Below are 18,348 nucleotides of genomic sequence, written 5' to 3' on the forward strand. Positions count from 1 at the left end.
AATAAAGGAGCCTGAACTCCTTGGAACAGATACAATAAAGTGATAGTTATCAAGCCCTACTGCAAATGATACCTGAAAAGGAACCACACTAGAAGAATTAAATCTAATGCTTCATTCTAAACATCTTTTGACCTTCTTGATACTGGTGATGGGATCTACAGCTATGACAGCCTAAGACACCATTGACAACATAATTCCACCCTACATTAGTCAATCGTGCCTGATAGCTTAGGGAAAGGTAACTTCAAGTGTACCAAGGAACAGAATTACAAAAGTGGTTCCTACTGACATAAATTTAAGTAATCATCATTTTTCTTGTGTAACAATACACATGGAAAAATGTGAAGATGACTGTTCTCAATCTGATTTTTTAATTATGGCTTCCAGTGTTACAACCTTACACCCTTGATACATGAAAATTGCACTTATTTTCAGCCAATCATATTGTGCCCTATAATCTCACTGTTTGAGGATATACTAAAACTACTATTCAACGTAGTGTCGATGTCCAGCGATGGTGATAAAATCCACCAATAGCCACCTTCATCTGAAGAGTTGTTAACTAGCCAATGAAATTCACATCTCACACATATTCTGACCAATGAAAATCAAGTAAAAATCTATCGGGAGTAGGTTGCTCAGGTTCTGTGTGAAGAAAAGAAAAATGGATGAAATTAACTTTAGGTTGATGCCTGTCCTGACATTAAATATTTCATGGCTGAGTTTCTCTCGTCTAGGAATAAGTACAAATCAGGGTTAACTATATTTGATTATTTGCACGATTACTCCTTGAATTGTGCTCCATAAACTTCTCGATTTGAGACAAAAGAATAATAGGAAAATCCAATAATTTTAAATCCCTATGAGTTAAGTATGAGCATTGGAAGGCCTTTTAGCAATAACTGAAGTAATTTTCTCTTGAAGAGTAACAATAGGCTTTAATTTTGGGGTATGTCAATACACAATACCAAAACACAATACACACGATAGGGATGAACCCAACTGTAAAAGTCGTACGTAAAAATGATAAAAGAAGGCAAAAACTTGATTTTGACAACATGCCAAAGAATTAAGAAGATTTCCTGGCAACACTGATGAGATACTGGTTGGCCTAAGTTTTGTATACAGACTTCAGTCTGTTCTCCAAGACCCAAGAGGTTTATCTCGAGTTTCGGTTTTGAGAATACGCAATTAACGAGGATTTTATCCTCGTTTGTCTATCACATCACTCCTTTTGCTCACAGTATCCTTCGTGATCTTGTGGTCGGGGCCCAGAATATCGTTTTGAATTACTAAGGCCTCGTCGAGCTCCTTCAAAGCCTCATCGAATCGTCCTTGAAGGACTAAGACATCGCTAAGCTGAACGCCCGAACGAGCTGTGTCCTGATGATGACCCAACAGCCTCTTTCGTAGCTCTTGAGCCTTCCTGAGGTACTTCTCTGCCTCGTCGATGTAATCTCGCTCATTTCGCTCAGAGCCTTTGGCCGCAAGGGACTTGTACGAGTCAGCAATGTAGGACAAAATTGAAGCTGTCCAGGGGTGGTCACCAAGCTGCTTTTCGTAAACTGGAAGGGTGTTCTCTTTCCATATAGCGATTGCTTTTTGATGATCACCACACAGTCGATAAGAAACTAACAAAGTGTGAAGACAAGATATAACTTTTACATAGTTAAATGAATCCTTACTGCCTTTCAAAAAGAAACATCTGGTATGAAGAAAGAGATTGACCTCTGATTCAAAGCCGGTACGCGTCGAGGGTGATTTCGTCAAAGAATGTAAAGCTTGTAAGCCGTAAACTTTTAAAGAGCTATTTCTCAAATGGGTTAGAAAAATTAGTTTCCTTCTCAAATTAATAAACTTACCCCATATCACAAATTAACTCACTGTCAGATTAATAAACCTTTTTAACCCCAAGGTTTCCAACTTCGAATTTCTTTGCAATAGCACCTTTTGAATCAAACATTAAGCGCATGAAAAATAAATCAAAAGGAGGCCAATTAAAAAAGCGGGATCTTGGTTGTTGACCAAATGCTCCTTATCAATACCATTGGAAAAGGTTTTTTGGAACAGTATGGAGAATATGCATGGGGAAGTTAGGCTGTTAGGGATCAAGCATTCAGAAATGATTATTTCACTTTCAAATCGAAGCCTATAGACAACACCATTCCCTCTTTCTCCATGAAAATAAGACTCGACGAGATTCCAATACACGAGTTTAGTATTTCCTCTTTTCAGTTCTCATTTAATTGGAAATTTATTTGTTTTTCTCTCGGTTTTTAAAAAGAAAGCACCCAATTAAGAATTTCACAGTGCACTTTGTCATCCTTTTAGCCTCCATCCAGTCTCCTACGAGGATATGCAGGTGTCATACTGAGTAAAAATCAAAACATTTATTTACTTCCAAGGTCACAGTATCCTGCAGCAACATACAAACAACCACTTAAAGAACTTCTTATTGAAATTCCTTCCCGTATGAGCTCTCGTCCTTTTTTCTCTTTTCCCTGCAAAAAAAAAAATCTTGTAAATATCCCGGTCCAGTCTACCTTAGTGCGAGTGACACCCCGTTAGGACTGACGCAAACTCGCCCATTTCCGCCGTAATTGATAAAGTGTCATTAGATTTCCTATAATCTTCAGTACACAAGAAGAACTTAAACACTTCTCCTCAGCGTTAGATTCTCATGAGCCCCACTAACAAAAATGCATAGATGGTACTTAAAAAGGAAGCCATTGACAAAATTCTTCTTAAAAAGGAAGAGATAAGGCGGAAAATCAAAACAAAAAAAAACGGCACATAGTCCTCTTTTAAAATTAATATGATCTCACCTGCAATACAAAACATACTCCGAGCTTACTGGCTGTGTGTGCATGCGTTTGGGACTTTTGTTCCTCCTCTGGTAATGTCCTGCGCATGTCATATGCTTCCTGAAGCTTTGCAAGTGTGACTTTGTTTTCTTCTGGGCTGTCTTTGCTGTGAGACATGTCACAGAGACAACGGAATCCCAGTGAATTCAAGCTCTCTGCATGCCTCTTCTTGTCGCCGGACGCTTCAGCAATATCACAGCATTTCTGGTACAGCACTGTGCACTCTCTAGGGGGTGTTAGAACTTTTGCCACAAAATCCAGCACTTCTGTACCGTTAACGACGTCTAAAACGAAATGTTTGTCATCTAAATCGCTAGAGTCTTCTAGACAATTCTTCAGCGCCTCCATGATGTTCGCTTTCTGCTGACGAAACTTACGGATAGCAACCGAAGCTAAATCTTTGCTAATAAAATCTTCGCTCAAGACTCTCAGCTGACCAAGGTAATGACGGTTAAATTTACGCTTAGTGGTGCGCCACAGGTCACCCTTACCTAGTGATTCATTCTCTGTCCGGAAGTAGTCTTGGATCACAGGATGCATCCTCATCTTTCCATCGGCGTCCCTCTGAAGAAGAGCATACTTGACCATCGTGGTCTTCACTGTTTCACAGAGTAAAGGATCTTCAAAAAGAAACTTAATGTCTTGGGCTGTGAACTCCGATGGGAAAACAGAAAAAAGGACAAGATTTTCTTTGACCTCGTCCGAAAAATTGTCAAAAAATACTTTCAGCGTGCTATAAACATCTTTCGCACCGATCCTGAAAAATTGTATGGGATTATTCACGAGCTGTTGGATTAACAGCTCGCGACTAAAACCATTGTTCATCAAGTCAGAACAGGTCACAAGAAGGAGTGGTATCCCACCACATAATTTAGCAAGTTCCTTGGAGTGTTCCTCACTACAGTCATCAACAAGACTCCGAAGCAGTTTAGCAGACGAGTCGAGATTCAAAGGTTTAAGAGGAAACTTACAAACGTCTGGCGACACGAATCCAACATGTCTTCGAGTTGTGATCATCAACTTTACATTCGGGGCAGATTTTACGAGCCATCTAGTGAATTCAACAAATTCCTCGCCCTGTATATTCTCTGTATTGTCAAGTACAATGACAGTTGGAATATTTCGCTCCGATAGTTTACGCTTCGCAAGAGACATAAAATTAGCGGTTTCCGAATATGTGCGACTATTCAGTCGATCAAGAATCTCACTGCAGATGTTTATGAGCTTCTGATGATGACTCTCCACTCGAATATGTGTTACAAACTGGTCTCCCCTCTGCTTTAACAAGTGACTTACACGGATTCCCACTTCAGTCTTCCCTATTCCTGGGATAGAAAGAAGAACAACCATACGAAAGGTCTGCAGTTTCTTTACGATTTCATCTACGTCCGCGTCTCTCCCAACAAAGTGTGCGGTTAAATATGGAAGATTTCGAGGTAAACCACCCGGCGACGATGGTATACCTAAAATACGAAAAAAAAATAGAAAAAGTGTTAACAGATACACGAACAGTAGCGGACCACAGCAGATGTCCCAAAAACAAGTTGAGGATATACCAATGGAGCCCTAAATATAAGACCCCAAATAGTCCCTTAAAGATTGTGTTATTATAATTTTTTGGCATAATAATATACATGACAAAATTTCTCTGATCCGCGTATCTGAGAAGAAAGATGAGGCTATCAAAGAGAATAACAACAAACGTCAAACAAAACATTACTCGGCGATAGGTTTCAAAATATTGAATATCGTCATTAGACAGACCAAAGTTGGAAATTCCGAGAAAAATTTTGCGGATTCGTAAGTTTTCAGTACGTTATCCCTGAAAAGTTTCCGTTTCAACGCTGGCATGTTTTTGAGTTTGTTTAAAATTGTTAGATTTTCAGCTCTTAACATCGATTCATTTTTAATCGCATCGTCCATTTGTTGGCAGTCAATGTCCGTCTGACAAGAAACAAGGAAATTTCGGCGGGAAAAACTTCTTTGCGTTGACAATAATTTCTGTATGCTGGTCAGATATTATTAGAACCATCCCCTGAAAGTGTCTTCGCGATTTGTTTATTCTCGAAGTGTTCGGAGCATATATGCAGTTAGTCAACTGCGTAATGAGAGATTCTGAGCCGTTGGTTAACGGCTTAAAATCTTACAGTATGTAAATATGCCGACGCAGATAGTGGTGTAAAATCGTACAGTCTATTGACTGTGTTTGTCACATATTAGGCTGTTATCTAAGTACCGTTCTCGGTGCCAGATTCAGCGTCCAAAGTCAGCCCACTGAGTGAGCATGCACGCCGTTTAAAATTTATCAATCTTACTGCCAATAAAACATCACTTCATGGTGCTGCAAATTGCAAATGCAAACTCCTCGACCGTGAAATATACCGCCAATTTTGGCGCATTTATCTTAACCATTAATTTTTTTTAACGCGCTCACAACCAGATCAACTTTGATTTTATAGAAGACTTGACAAGAATTAATCTGAGGTCTGTTTAGACGCATTATTCACAAAGGAAAAACAAAGAAAGCATCATTCAATCTCAGCAAACCTATCTACACACGTGTCTTTACCAGAATCTTACCTTGTTCCTCGATTGAAGCGGCTAGCTCATTGCATCCGACTTTTCTAAGTAGCCATAACAAATAGGACACGTCTTCTGGGCAGATTATGTCGTGATGGCGTAAGAAGCTCAAAAACTCGCGTTGGGTTTTGATAGCAGCGAGCTTTCCTCGTGGTAAACAATTACCGTATTTTTTTCCGCCGCAGAGAAATTTCATTTCCTCTAACTCTTCTTCTGTAATTTGGTCGGCAATCTCAGCCAAGAAAGCATTGAACTCTGCTGTATTTCGTACAAGTAGCGAAATATTCAGTTGTCGAAGGGAGTGTGCCATTTCTGACAAACGCTCCGTCTCCGGTCACGCTAACGTGGCTAATTTAGGACTGAAAACGATTCGTGTGACACCACAAAATGTTGAGGGTCAGTCGAGACAGGCAGAACGGCCTGGAAAATTGACACCTAGCTATATTTGAAAAGTAGACTTGATTGCGTAAAAAAATATGAATGAATGGGGTAAGTTTCTGTAAAAATTGTGGTGCTGCGTTGGTAGGAGACAATAACAGGGCAGGTGTTTACGCACAGATTTCTGGGATCGCCACGAGGTAAACATTGCAACTCGCAAGGATCCGATTAGTGGCAACTCATTCGACTGAGAGAGAAATTCGCTCTGACGAATGGCTAAAGCTCGAAACGTCAGCTTTGAAACTCTTTCCGGTGGCCAATTTACGTTATCAACCAAGTTAATGATACTTAAATACCCTGCAAATGTACTTAACCTACTCACTTTGCCTTATTAGCGAAGCCAAACCTAGAAATCCACATCACCATTTGATGGATTAAGGAACCATTCCTTCCAGTTATCAGTAGATTATTATGTCGAATCAAGAGTTGGTAGGTCAGTCAGTCACATAATCAGGAGGATGATGGGAGAGATTTGCTCGATATTCGCACAAATTATTCAAAAAAGAGTCGACAAATCTTTCAGACAATGCTCAAGAGGTCAAACTTATTTGAAAGCTGTCATTTGATAAGTTTTGCCTAAAGTTTTGACCGATGTGGAACCGAAATATTATAAATTTCATCGTTAGAAAATTTTTAACAGTTCGCTAACCCAGAATAAATATCTATGATTTGTCTCACACAGTGTGGTAGAATCATTACTGGGGTATACCCTTACACAAGGATTCATAATAATAATATAAAGTAATAATACTTATGTAGCGCCGATGATCCATTCATAAGGATGTTTTGCTTGAAATAGGTACTTTTGAGTGCCGAAGTGTGGATGCAAAGGCGGGAATTTCATGTATCTTAAAATAGGGAATGAATTAAAAAACTGTTTTAATCCAGAACACTTCTCGTTTTAAAGGTCTCACTAGGGCATATTTCAGGGATACAGTTTAACAATCTAGATATGTGACAATGATTCCTCTTTCTAAGGAAGCATAGAAAACAGGTACATTTACCTTTTGGTTAAAAAGTAAAAAAAAAAAAAAAATTAGCAGAGTATGGACATTAACCCATTAACTCCCAAGATCTGAGTGCTAATTCTCCCCTCCAGCTGCTACATATTTCCTTTTAAATTAGTTACAAGAATTTGGTGTTAGATCAAGACAACAACTTCTATTTGATATGTTTGAGTATTCTCGTCACCTGTTTGCTGGATAATGTATGGATATTGCAAGGAAAAGTTAGATGTTAATAATTTCTGGGAGTTAAAGAGTTAAAGCAGAGCATCCAACAAATCTTGGCCCTTTAGCCAGATGGGAAGTACTTTAAGCTGAAAAGCTCTCTCAGAGGGGTCAACTGAGCTCTATCTAGTGTTAAAGTTCTTCACTACTATTAAGGTGGCTCTGACCAAGGCTTGATGACTAGCTGCCATTCCATAAAGGAGCCTGAACTCCTTGGAACAAATACAAGAAAGTGGTGGCTATCAAGCCCTACTGCAAATGATACCTTAAGAGGAACAACAATACAAAAATCAAACCTAATGCTTAATTCTAATCATCTTTTGACCTTCTTGGTACTGGTCATGGGAACTGTATAGCTGTATAGCTGTGACAGCCTAAGACACCATTAGCAAAATAATTCCAAGCTATATTAGTCAATGGTGCCTGATAGCTTAGGAATAGCTGATTTCAAATACACCAAGTGGTTACTACTGACATAAATTTTTGTAATCATCATTATTTTCCCTTGTAATAATATACATGAAAAATTGAAAAATGTGATTTTTTAAAAAATGGCTTTTCAGTGTTACAGCTTTGCACTCCTGTTACATAAAAATTCCATTTATTCTCAGCCAATCAGACAAGCGAAAATTTTTCATGTATATCATCAACAAATCAACAAATCTCAGGCAAATTGGTTGTCTTTGAAAAATTTCCTAGTGTTTATGAACACCAAATTGCACTCAAGGGAATTTTATTACCTATAAAAATTGATGATATGTATGACAGAAAACAAATTAAAACATAGGCATAAACAACAAGCATATAACAAAAATTTGTCAATTGAAAAAATTTAAAATTGCATCTCTAAAAAACCAATCCTCAAGAAATATTATTCTTCTTCCCATCTGATATGAAATGTTGTTCAAAGAAAGTTCTGCAATTACTATTTTTTCTTAATGTAAAGGGGGGGGAGGGATGTTAGACTGATATACAGCATACCATTATTCATGTCATGTGTCTTAAATTTTATAAGATTCAACATATATTTAATTAAAAGGCAACAATATTCAGTTTTCAGGGTGTAAAATCTTTTTCAAATAATATTATGTGATATTTCTTTCACTGGATTTGATTCAGTGTCTAAGAAACTGTGATACCAAAATTGTGCGTGTCTTTAAAACAGAGGTGACCCTCATACAGTGTGAATAAAGAAAACTCACTATGTACCTACATGTACATGTACATCTCACTAGAAAAGAAGAGGAGATAAAACAAGCTTTAAGAATTACTGGTACAGCTGCAGCTACTAGATTTATGTAACCTTATTCAATTGCACAAACAAGCTTCATATTCTACTTTTTTTTTTACTTAATTACACTGTAGGAGAAGCATGTGAACATCTAAGCCTTGTAATGGGAATTTCTCTTTACACAACATTAGAACTACCAATTGAAACTGAAAATGTTCTAAAAAAATTTTTTTAAAATATTATATGTATGTCAGCTGAATATTACACATAATTAGGACCAAGACATGTTTTGATGCTACTTAAAAGATTTGATGAATGTAACCGTGAAGTTACATTCATAGACCAAATGTTTCAATACTCCTGTCTAATGCCTTCATCAGGGGTGGTCTTTATAAATGGGTGTCAGGTAGTAAGCCGCCATCATCACAACTTACGTAAGGGTTGGTTGCATAACCATGCGTGTGTATTTATTCTCATCCGTATGCCGGGTTTCGTTTCAATCGCCAGTGTTTGTGCATTAGTTCAATTCGATGACGTAATTTAACAGTCTCGTTATTTACTTTTAAGACCACTCTAGTGCCTTTCTTGCGCCCTTCTTTTCTTTTTCCTTTTCTTTTTTTTTTTTTTCGTCACAGGACTTTCACGGACGGGAAATGGAAATGATAAGGTTAGGTGCATAAATGTCTATTTCGCTCGTAAAAATTTCAAGCCTGAGCTCAACGGCAAAAATTATGAACTGTTGCAGGAGATGGATTAAGCTTTTAAAATTATTTTTCTCTGTTCTTAGTCGTAGTTTTTGTGGAAATCAGAGAATAAAAAGTCGAGCATTTGCAACAACGCCTAAAAGAACAATTTCTCTCGCACGCCTGATCCAGTTGACCCGCAAGTTGCAAACATTTGTTATGATTGTAATAATATGACAGTAACGTAACAAAAAATAACGCACGGAGCAGTTTGCGCTTCCTTCGCGCTGGCCGAAGCGGTTTACAAATATTGCACTTCTACGACGGAAAATGGTTGTCTCTTCCGGCGTTGTTTTTTACCAAGCTACTGCATAATTTTGTCATTCGTTGAATTCGTGGTAAATGTATGGAAAGTAAATCAAACTTACCGAGATGGTTTACGCTTTTATAGATAGGACTTTGACCACTTATTAAGCCGAAGAGTCGTTTCTAGCGCTGTCAGAAACATATAAATTATGGTTCGTGGCGCTCTTGGGGGTAGTGAAATCATCAAAGGTAGCAAGGTTCCAATTTTTGCTATTCACCTCCGAGCAATGGCCGCGGGATTTGCGCCAAATATATTGTAAATTGTTGCAGGACTAAAAGAGTTAAATTATCTTTTTGTGCATTATTATCTCACTGTTTGAGTATGTACTAAAACCACTATTCACCTTTGTGTCGATGTCTAGTAATGGCGGTAAAAATCCACCACAAGCCACCTTCATCCATCTAAATAGTTGATAACTAGCCAATGAAATTCAAACCTCACACATATCCTAACTAATGAAAATCAAGGAAAAATCTTTCGGAAGTAAGTTGCTCAGGTTCAGTTTGAATAAAAAAAAATGGATGAAATTAACTTTAGGTTGTGCCTGTCCTGACATTAAATATTTCATGGCTGAGTTTCTCTCCTCTGGGAATCAATCCTACAAATCAGGGTTAACTATGTTTAACTATTTGCACAACTACTCCCTGAATTGTGTTCCATAAACTTCTCAAAAACAAATGAATAGTAGGAAAATGCAATAATTTTCAATCTTTATTAGTTAAGGATGAGTATTGAAAGGCTTTTTAGCAATGACTGAAGTAATTTTCTTTTGAAGTGTAACAATACACTTTAATTCTGTGGCATGTCAATACCGAAACACAATACAAACGATGGGGATGAACCAAACTGTAAAAACCGTACGTAACAATGACAAAACATGGCAAAAACTTGATTTTTATATTATGCTAATGAATTTAACAATTTCTTTGCAACACTATTGAGATACCATGTAGTTGGCCTAAGTTTTCTAATCATGCTTCAGTCTGTTCACCAAGACCCAAGAGTTTTACCTCGAGTTTCGGTTTTGAGAATATGCAATTAACGAGGATATTATCCTCGTTTGTTCATCACGACACTCATTTTGCTCACAGTGTTCTTCGTGATCTTGTGGTCAGGACCCAAAATATCCTTTTGAATTTCAAAGGCCTTATTGAGCTCCTTCAAAGCCTCATCGAATTGTCCTTGAAGGACTAAGACATCGCTAAGCTGAACGCACGAACGAGCTGTATCCTGATGATGACCTAACAGCCTCTCTCGTAGCCCTTGAGCTTCCCTGTAGTACATCTCGGCCTGGTCGATGATACCTCGCTCAGAGCTTCCAGCCGCAAGGGCCTTGTACGAGTCAGCGATGCAGGACAAAATTGAAGCTGTCCAGGGGTGGTTACCAAGCTGCTCTTTGTAAACTGGCAGAGTGTTCTCTTTCCAAATTTCGATTGCTTTTTGATGATCACCACACAATCGATAAGAGTCTAACAAAGTGTGAAGACAAGACATAGGTTTTATATAGTTAAATGAATCCTTAACGCGTTTAAAAAAGAAACAATTGGTACGGTTAAAGAGACGGACTTCTGATTTAAAGCCGGTACGCGTCGAGGGTGATTTTGTCAAATAATATAAAGCTTGTTAGCCATAAACTTTTAATGGGCTATTTCTCAAATGGCTTAGAAACATCAGTTTCCTTCTCAAATCAACAAATCCCTCCTCATATCACAAATCAACTCATTGTCAGACTAACCAGGGAACATCAACCTTTTAAACCACAAGGTTCCTAACTTCGAATATTTCCTTGCAATAGCACCTTTTGAATCAAACATTAAGCGCATGAAAAATAAATCAAATGATAGCCAATAAAAGAAGCGAGATCTCGGCTGTTGACTAAAATTCTCCGTATCAATACTATTGGAAATGTTTTAAAACAGTATGGAGAATATGCATGCGGAAGCTAGGCTGTTAGGGATCAAGCATTCAGAATTGCTTGATTCACTAGCTTTCATGTCGAAGCCTATAGATGAGACCATTCCCTCTTTCTCTATGAATATAAGACTCGACGAGATTCCAATACATAAGTTTAGTATATTCCCTTTTCAGCTTTCATTTAATTGGAAATTTACTTATTTTTCTCTCGTTTTATTAAAAGAAAGCACCCAATTTGGAATTTCACAATGCGCTTTCACATCCTTTAAGCCTCCATTCAGTCTCCTACAAGGATATGCGAGTGTTATATGGAGTGCAACCCAAAACATTTACTTACTTCCAAGGTCACAGTTTCCAGCAGCAACATACAAATGGTCGCCTAAAGAATCTCTTATTGAAATTCCTTCATGTATGAGCTCTCGTCCTTTTTTTTCATGTCCCTGCAAAACAAATAACTCGTGTAAATATCCCGGCGGGTCCAGTTTGCCTTAGTGCGAGTGATACCCCATTAAGATTGACGCAAACTCACCCATTTCCGCCATTATTGATATAGTTTCATTAAATTTTCTACGATCTTCGATACACGAGGAAAACTTGAACACTTCACCTTAGATTCTCACGAGCCCCTCAAAAAGGAAAATGCAGGGATAGTACTTAAAAGGGAAGCCATTGAGAAAAATTATCCCTAAAAAGGAAGAAATAAGAAGGAAAATCAAAACAAAAAAAAGGCACACCGTCCTCTTTTATCTTTACTTTGATCTCACCTGCAAAACAAAACATACTCCGAGCTTACTAGCGGTGTGCGCATGCGTTTGGGACTTTTGTTCCTCCTCTGGTAATGTCCTGCGCATTTCATATGTTTCCTGAAACTTTGCAAGTATGGCTAGGTTTTCCTCAGGGCTGTCTTTGCTGTGAGACACGTCACAGAGAAGACGGAATCCCAGTGAATTCAAGCTCTCAGCATGCCTCTTCTTATCGCCGGTCGCTTCAGCAATATCACAGCATTTCTGGTACAGTGCTGTGCACTCTTTAGGGGGTATTAGAACTTTTGCCACAAAATCCAGTACTTCTGTACTGTTGACGACATCTAAAACGAAATGTTTGTCATTTGAATCGCTAGAGTCTTCGAGACAATTCTTCAGCGCTTCCATGATGTTGGCTTTCTGCAGTCGAAACTTACGGATCGCAACCGAAGCTGAATTTTTGCTAATAAACTCTTTGCTCAAGCTTCTCAGAAGGCCAAGGTAATGGTGATTAAATTTACGCTGAGTGCCACGCCACAGGTCATCCATGCCTAGAGACTCTTTCTCTGTCCGGAAGAAGTCTTGGATCAAAGGATGCATCCTCATCTTTCCATCGGCATCCTTCTGAAGAAGAGCATACTTGACCATCCTGGTCTTCACTGTTTCACAGTGTAAAGGATCTTCAAAAAGAAACTGGATGTCTATAGCTGAGAACGCGGTTGGGAAAACAGAAAAAAGGACAAGATTTGTTTTTACCTCATCGGAGAAACTGTCAAAGAATAATTGCAGCGTGTTATAAACATCGTTCGCGCTGATCCTGAAAAGTCGTATGGGATTATTCCTGAGCTGTTGGATTAACAGCTCGCGGCTAAAACCATTGTTCAGCGAGTCTGAACAGGTCACAAGAAGGAGCAGATTCCACCACATAATTTCGCAAGTTCCTTGGAGTGTTCCTCACCACAGTCATCAACAAGACTCCGAAGCAGTGTAGCAGACGAGTCGAGATCCAAAGGTTTGAGAGGAAACGTAAACACGTCTGCCGAAATGAATCCAACATCTTTTCGAGTTGTGATTATCAACTTAACATTCGGGGCAGATTTCACGAGCCATTTAGCGAATTCATCAAATTCCTCGCCCTGTATATTCTCTGTATTGTCTAGTACAATGACAGTTGGGTTCTTTCGCTCCGATAGTTTACGCTTCGCAAGAGACTTAAAATCAGTGGTTGACGACCAGGTGCGACTACTTAATCGATCAAGAATCTCACTGCAGATGTCTACGAGCTTCTGATGATGACTCTTTACTCGGATATGTGTTACAAACTGGTCAACTCTTTGGTGCTTTAATAAGTGACTTACACGGATTCCCACTTCAGTCTTCCCCATTCCTGGGATAGAAAGAAGAACAACCATACGAAAGGTCTCCACTTTCTTTATGATTTCATCTACGCCCGCGTCTCTTCCAACAAAGTGCTTGGTTAAACACGGCAGATTTTGAGGTTGACCACCCGGCGACGACGGTATACCTAAAATACGAAGAAAAAAAAAAAAGGAAAAAAGTTTGAACAGATACAAGAACGGTAGCCGATCACAACATATGTCCCAAAAACAAGTTGAGGATATACCAATGGAACCCTAAATATAAGAACCTAAATAGGCCCTTTATGATTTTGTTTGCATAATTTTTGGTATAATAACATACATGACAAAATTATGCGCGTCTGATGCGCGCATCTGAGAAGGAAGATGTGGCTATCAAAGAGAATAACAAGGAACATTAAACAAAACACAAGAGTATGGAGGTTTTTCAATATGGTCTTTTTACAGACAAGCAGTATCCATGTCTGAGAGCTTCTCCAGGCAGAATTCAAGTCTATAAGTGATGTGTCAATACACTTTTGGAGGTCAAGAGCATTTTAAGGAAAAGAAATCTTCAACCCCATGTTGGGGCAGCTCACTGCCTTGATGAAGTGGCTGACAAGTACTATGCAAAAAAATAACTTTTTGAAACCATCAAATGCAAGGATACCTAGCTTTAGCTAGATTGGAACAGTGTAATCTTACATATTATCTACACTCTTAAGGGAAATTAGTAGTACCTGTAAAATTTGACAAAGAACTGTGGGAGCAAATGGTAGGGAAATTATCAAAGTTCTTAGGGAACACATGGTGCCTGAACTCCTAAGTGGAAAGATTCATGAAGAGGTTACTAACTAAGCCTTTAAGAACCTTTGACAATGGATTTCGAGCACCATCCATGTTGAAATTAATTTATCCTATTACCAGATGCAAAATAGTCTTTAAGGCCTGACTACAGGTTAGAGAATACACTTGATTTGCCTGTTGTGTTTTTATATCTAGAAAGATATGACAGTACTTATAGATGCACTGTAATATGACAGAAGTGTTTGTGACTGTGGTATCCCAAGTTTTTGTCTATTGACCAATGTTTTCTTCAGTGAATAAATTCCGAAAAGAATCCTGTTTTCCGAAACTAAACCAGCAGTTTGAAATGGTTAAGGGCCTGCTTACATGGAGGTGGGGGACCCCGGGTAGGTGAGGTAACCCGCCTGTCCATATAATTTCTTATTTTATTGTGATCACGTTTACATGATAGGTGGAGTGACCCGCCCAGGCGGGTTACCCAGTCTGCCAGGTAGGGTAACCCTGTCAGCCGGGGTGACAATTTGCCATGTAGACGTGTCAATGTGGGGTAACCCGCATAGCTTGGGAAGCCTCTGCTCACACTCCTTAATTACAAGCACAACAGCACCCCAGCACCTCGGGGTTGTAAGGTTGCATGTAAACGCGTTTTATTCTTCGACCACGGCTAGGCGGGTTACCTCACCTACCTGGGGTCCCCCACCTCCAAGTAAACAGGCTCTAAAACAGGTAAGATAAAGCTGAAAGATTTCTTTGCATAATGAAATTAGTTTTTTTTTTGTTTTTTTGTTTGATAAATTAGAAGAATACTGAAGAGTTCTTCTTTGTAAGTGGAGGTGGTAGATTACAAAAAGCAGCATAAACTATTTAACAATTGGTTCATACATCAGCGTGCGTTCATCGAGATATGAAGCACGCGGGAAGTTTGGAGAGCACGAAAGATGCGTAAGAGTTGCTAGAGGCGTAGCCGAGAGCAACTCTAGCTTCCAGCTTCTCCTTCTCGTCAAAACTGGAAAATCGAAAGAGGAATACGCAGTAGTCAAAGCTCTTTTAAATCTGAGCGTAAAGCCAGTGATGAGTTCAGGAGAGCAAATCAAATTATTAAAAATGTCGTACAATCCAAACTGCGGGGACGTGTTAAAATTGTCAACAGTCTTCAGGAAAAATGGATTGGGTATTAGCATATTATGAAATACTAATTCGTCTAAAGCAGTGGCGTCGCCTTTTCGAAATTTGGATGCACTGGCAGAACCATTTTTTCGACTGCGGAGGTGATTTCCACTAACGAGGTTCCAAGTGTCCGCTCGCTGAAATCCCCCGTTCTTGTAGATATTTTTTAAGCTATGCCACACTTATTGCGTTGAGTCAGCTTTACTTTGTGATCTACCATTCTTAAGTTTGACTCTTCTTGAAAGCTGTTCTGAGTCTCGCAGAATTTCCCACTTGAGTTACTTAAGGTTAAAAAAAATCGGTATATTTATCAGCTAAGGAAACCACATCCAGATACTTAATTTCGTATGGGAACTAAGGCTTCCTCACGTTCTACAGCGATTCGTGGGCACTAATTTTCAGACAGAAGTGATTTTATTTAACAATCTACGCACACAACACCCCGAAAATACCTGATCAGATACATCACAGTACGCAGAACTAGTTCGATTATTCCATGCCGCAATTCTTCCTGAAACATTCTTCGCATCTGTTTCAACGGCAGCGAAATGACAACTTACTTGATAAACGATCAGAAAATGATAAAAGAAAGACACCAATTTTGAGCGAAGAACACTTCTTTAAAGTGGGAAGTTATTTAAGAAAAATTTCCAAAGCCGAAGTTTGGACACATGTGCTGCGAGTTCGATTCAATGTCCGAACTTTAAGGGTTTGTTTACATCCAGGGCCAAAAAGGTGAATTGAATTTGATTAGACAAATTTACTAGCTATGGTATAATAATATTTTATCAGCAAGAGGCACAAGTGGTTTTAGGAGATTTTTTACTTACTGCGATTTCTCGGCAAAAGGTTTCAAAATATTAAATATCGCCATTAGATAGGCCAAAGTTGGAAATCCGTGAAGAATTTCACAGGATTCGCAATTTAAGTGCGTTATCCCTGAGAAAGTTTCCGTTTCAACGCTGGCATGTTAATGAGTTCGTTTCGAAGTGTAAAATAAACCAGGATATGATAAAAGTGTTTTAACGGCGTAAAATTTTAAATCTTACAGTAACTGTTTATTTACCGACTGAGTCAAATTAACGCCGTTAGTTAACGGCGTACTGAGGGATTTTACGCGGTTGGTTAACAGCTTAACATCTAAAAGTTTGTATATTAATACCGATGCATACAATGGCGTAAAATCGTACAGTCTTTAGAATGTGTGTTAGTCATACATTATGCTGTTAGCTAATTACTGCTCTCAATATGGTCGGTACGAAACTCAGAGACCAAACTCAGAGCATGCACGCTATTTCAAATTTGTCAATCTTACTGCCAATCAAACATCATTAGATGCTACAGCACTTTGCAAATGCAAACTGTTAGACCGTGAATTATACCGCCAATTTTGGCGCATTTATCTTTATCTCTGATTTCTTTCATGCGCTCAAAGCTAGATCAACTTTGATTTTATCGACGACCCGATAGTAATTAATCTGAGGCTGTCAAATCGCATTATTCATAAAGGAAAAACGATGAAAGTCTCATTCAATCTTAAGAAATCTATCTACACACGAGTCTTTACCAGAATCTTACCTAGTTCCTCAATCAAAGCGGCTAGCCCAGCACGTCCGACGTTTCTAAGAAGCCATACCAAATAGGACACATCTTCTAGGCTAATTTTACCGTGTTGGCATAAGAAGCTCAAAAACTCGATTTGATTTTTGATAGCAACGAGCTTTCCTCGTGGCAAATGATTATTGTTTTTTGTCCGTCACAGAGAAATATCATTTTCTCTAAATCTTCTTCTGTTATTTCGTCAGCAATATTAACCAAGAAAGCGTTGAACTCTTCTGTATTTCGGGTGGGTAGCGAAATATGCAGCGATCGAGTAGGATCCGCCATTTCTGTAAGAGACGTCCTGTCTTTAGTTACGCAAACGCGGCTAATCTAGGTGACTGAAAACGATTCGTGTGGCAGAACAGCCCGGAAGATTGACACCTGGCTACATTTTAAAACAAACTTGATTGCACGCATAATTATGAATGAGAGGGTAAGTTTCTATAAAAACTTTGGTGCTGCGTCGGTGGGAGAGTGTAATAGGGTGATGATGAGTTGCCACTAATCGGATCCTTGTGTTTGCGCACAGATTTTTTGGATCGCCTAGGGGCAAACATACTCGCAAGGATCAGATTACTGGCAACCTATTCGTTCAGTATTATCTACTGGGAGAGAAATTCGCTCTGACGAAGGGCTAATGCTCGAAACGTCAGCTTTGAAACTCCTTCTGGTGGCCAATTTACGTTATACTAAGTTGGTGATATTAAGGCCCGGTTCAAAAGTCGCATTTCACATGTACCGAATATAACTCGAGAATTCACTGCATGTGAAATGCGACGTTTGAATCAGTTAAATTCGACAGTTTCGAATTAAATGCGACGGCTTACGTCGAATCTGCGACTGAAGCAGTCGAATATTCGACCTCAGTTCGACATTTGATTCACACGTCGGATTTCACACGTGCCGAATATTATGCGTGAATTATAGAAAATTCGAAGATTGGTTGTGCCATCACTGAAAACAGTCAAGGTACTTCGACATGATTCAGTGCGAGAGTTACTACCACTGTTCTGACTGGTAAGACGTTTTTCCTTTGTTTGTTTTGTTTTTTCCTTTTTTAGGTCCAGAGGAGTCGTTAGAAATTACCAAGCAAAATTAAAGTAATCCGCGACTTTCTTCCTTTAGGTGTTGTGCAAAAATAGATCAGTGAAGAGCCCGATGAATAGATTTGTCCTTCGTGTGAACATTTACCCAGAAAATCAGTTTTCCACTAAAAAAAACTCCCTCGACTGCGGCCAAGCCACATTTCTCTAGCGGAGCATACTGTAAAAACATCGATCGCAGCGTCACGCAACACTGCGTGATTTTCCAAACGTGACATGCAGTTGCTGTGTATTTTTTTAACACCTAGAAACTACATACATT

The 18,348-nt window shown here is 38.9% G+C and overlaps 1 protein-coding gene and 1 non-coding gene across 2 annotated transcripts; both read right to left on the bottom strand.

Moving 5' to 3' along the window:
• Positions 1 to 395: 395 nt before the first annotated feature.
• Positions 396 to 5,958, bottom strand: LOC131783761 (uncharacterized). The gene is made up of 4 exons (XM_059100527.2): positions 5,445 to 5,958; positions 2,826 to 4,327; positions 2,399 to 2,501; positions 396 to 1,631 (listed from the first exon to the last, which is right to left on the bottom strand). The coding sequence occupies exons 1-4, from the start codon at positions 5,752 to 5,754 to the stop codon at positions 1,204 to 1,206; spliced, it is 2,343 nt and encodes a 780-aa protein (XP_058956510.2). The 5' UTR covers positions 5,755 to 5,958; the 3' UTR covers positions 396 to 1,203.
• A 3,783-nt stretch (positions 5,959 to 9,741) lies between these two features.
• LOC131783762 (uncharacterized) lies at positions 9,742 to 17,905 on the bottom strand. Its single transcript, XR_010717420.1, has 4 exons — positions 16,960 to 17,905; positions 12,071 to 13,574; positions 11,644 to 11,746; positions 9,742 to 10,861 (listed from the first exon to the last, which is right to left on the bottom strand). It is a non-coding gene; the product is annotated as an uncharacterized protein (transcript).
• Between the last annotated feature and the right edge of the window lie 443 nt (positions 17,906 to 18,348).

This window comes from Pocillopora verrucosa, chromosome 4, assembly GCF_036669915.1.
Source record: "Pocillopora verrucosa isolate sample1 chromosome 4, ASM3666991v2, whole genome shotgun sequence".
Classification (NCBI taxonomy): domain Eukaryota; kingdom Metazoa; phylum Cnidaria; class Anthozoa; order Scleractinia; family Pocilloporidae; genus Pocillopora; species Pocillopora verrucosa.

Excerpts from the sequence above, each read along its gene's own strand:
- LOC131783761 (XM_059100527.2), bottom strand. The coding sequence starts at position 5,754 with ATGGCACACTCCCTTCGACAACTGAATATTTCGCTACTTGTACGAAAT. Across the intron at positions 4,328-5,444 it reads CGCTTCAATCGAGGAACAAG|GTATACCATCGTCGCCGGGT; the intron begins GTAAGATTCTGG and ends TTCGTATTTTAG. Across the intron at positions 1,632-2,398 it reads AGGATACTGTGACCTTGGAA|TTTCTTATCGACTGTGTGGT; the intron begins GTAAATAAATGT and ends ACACTTTGTTAG.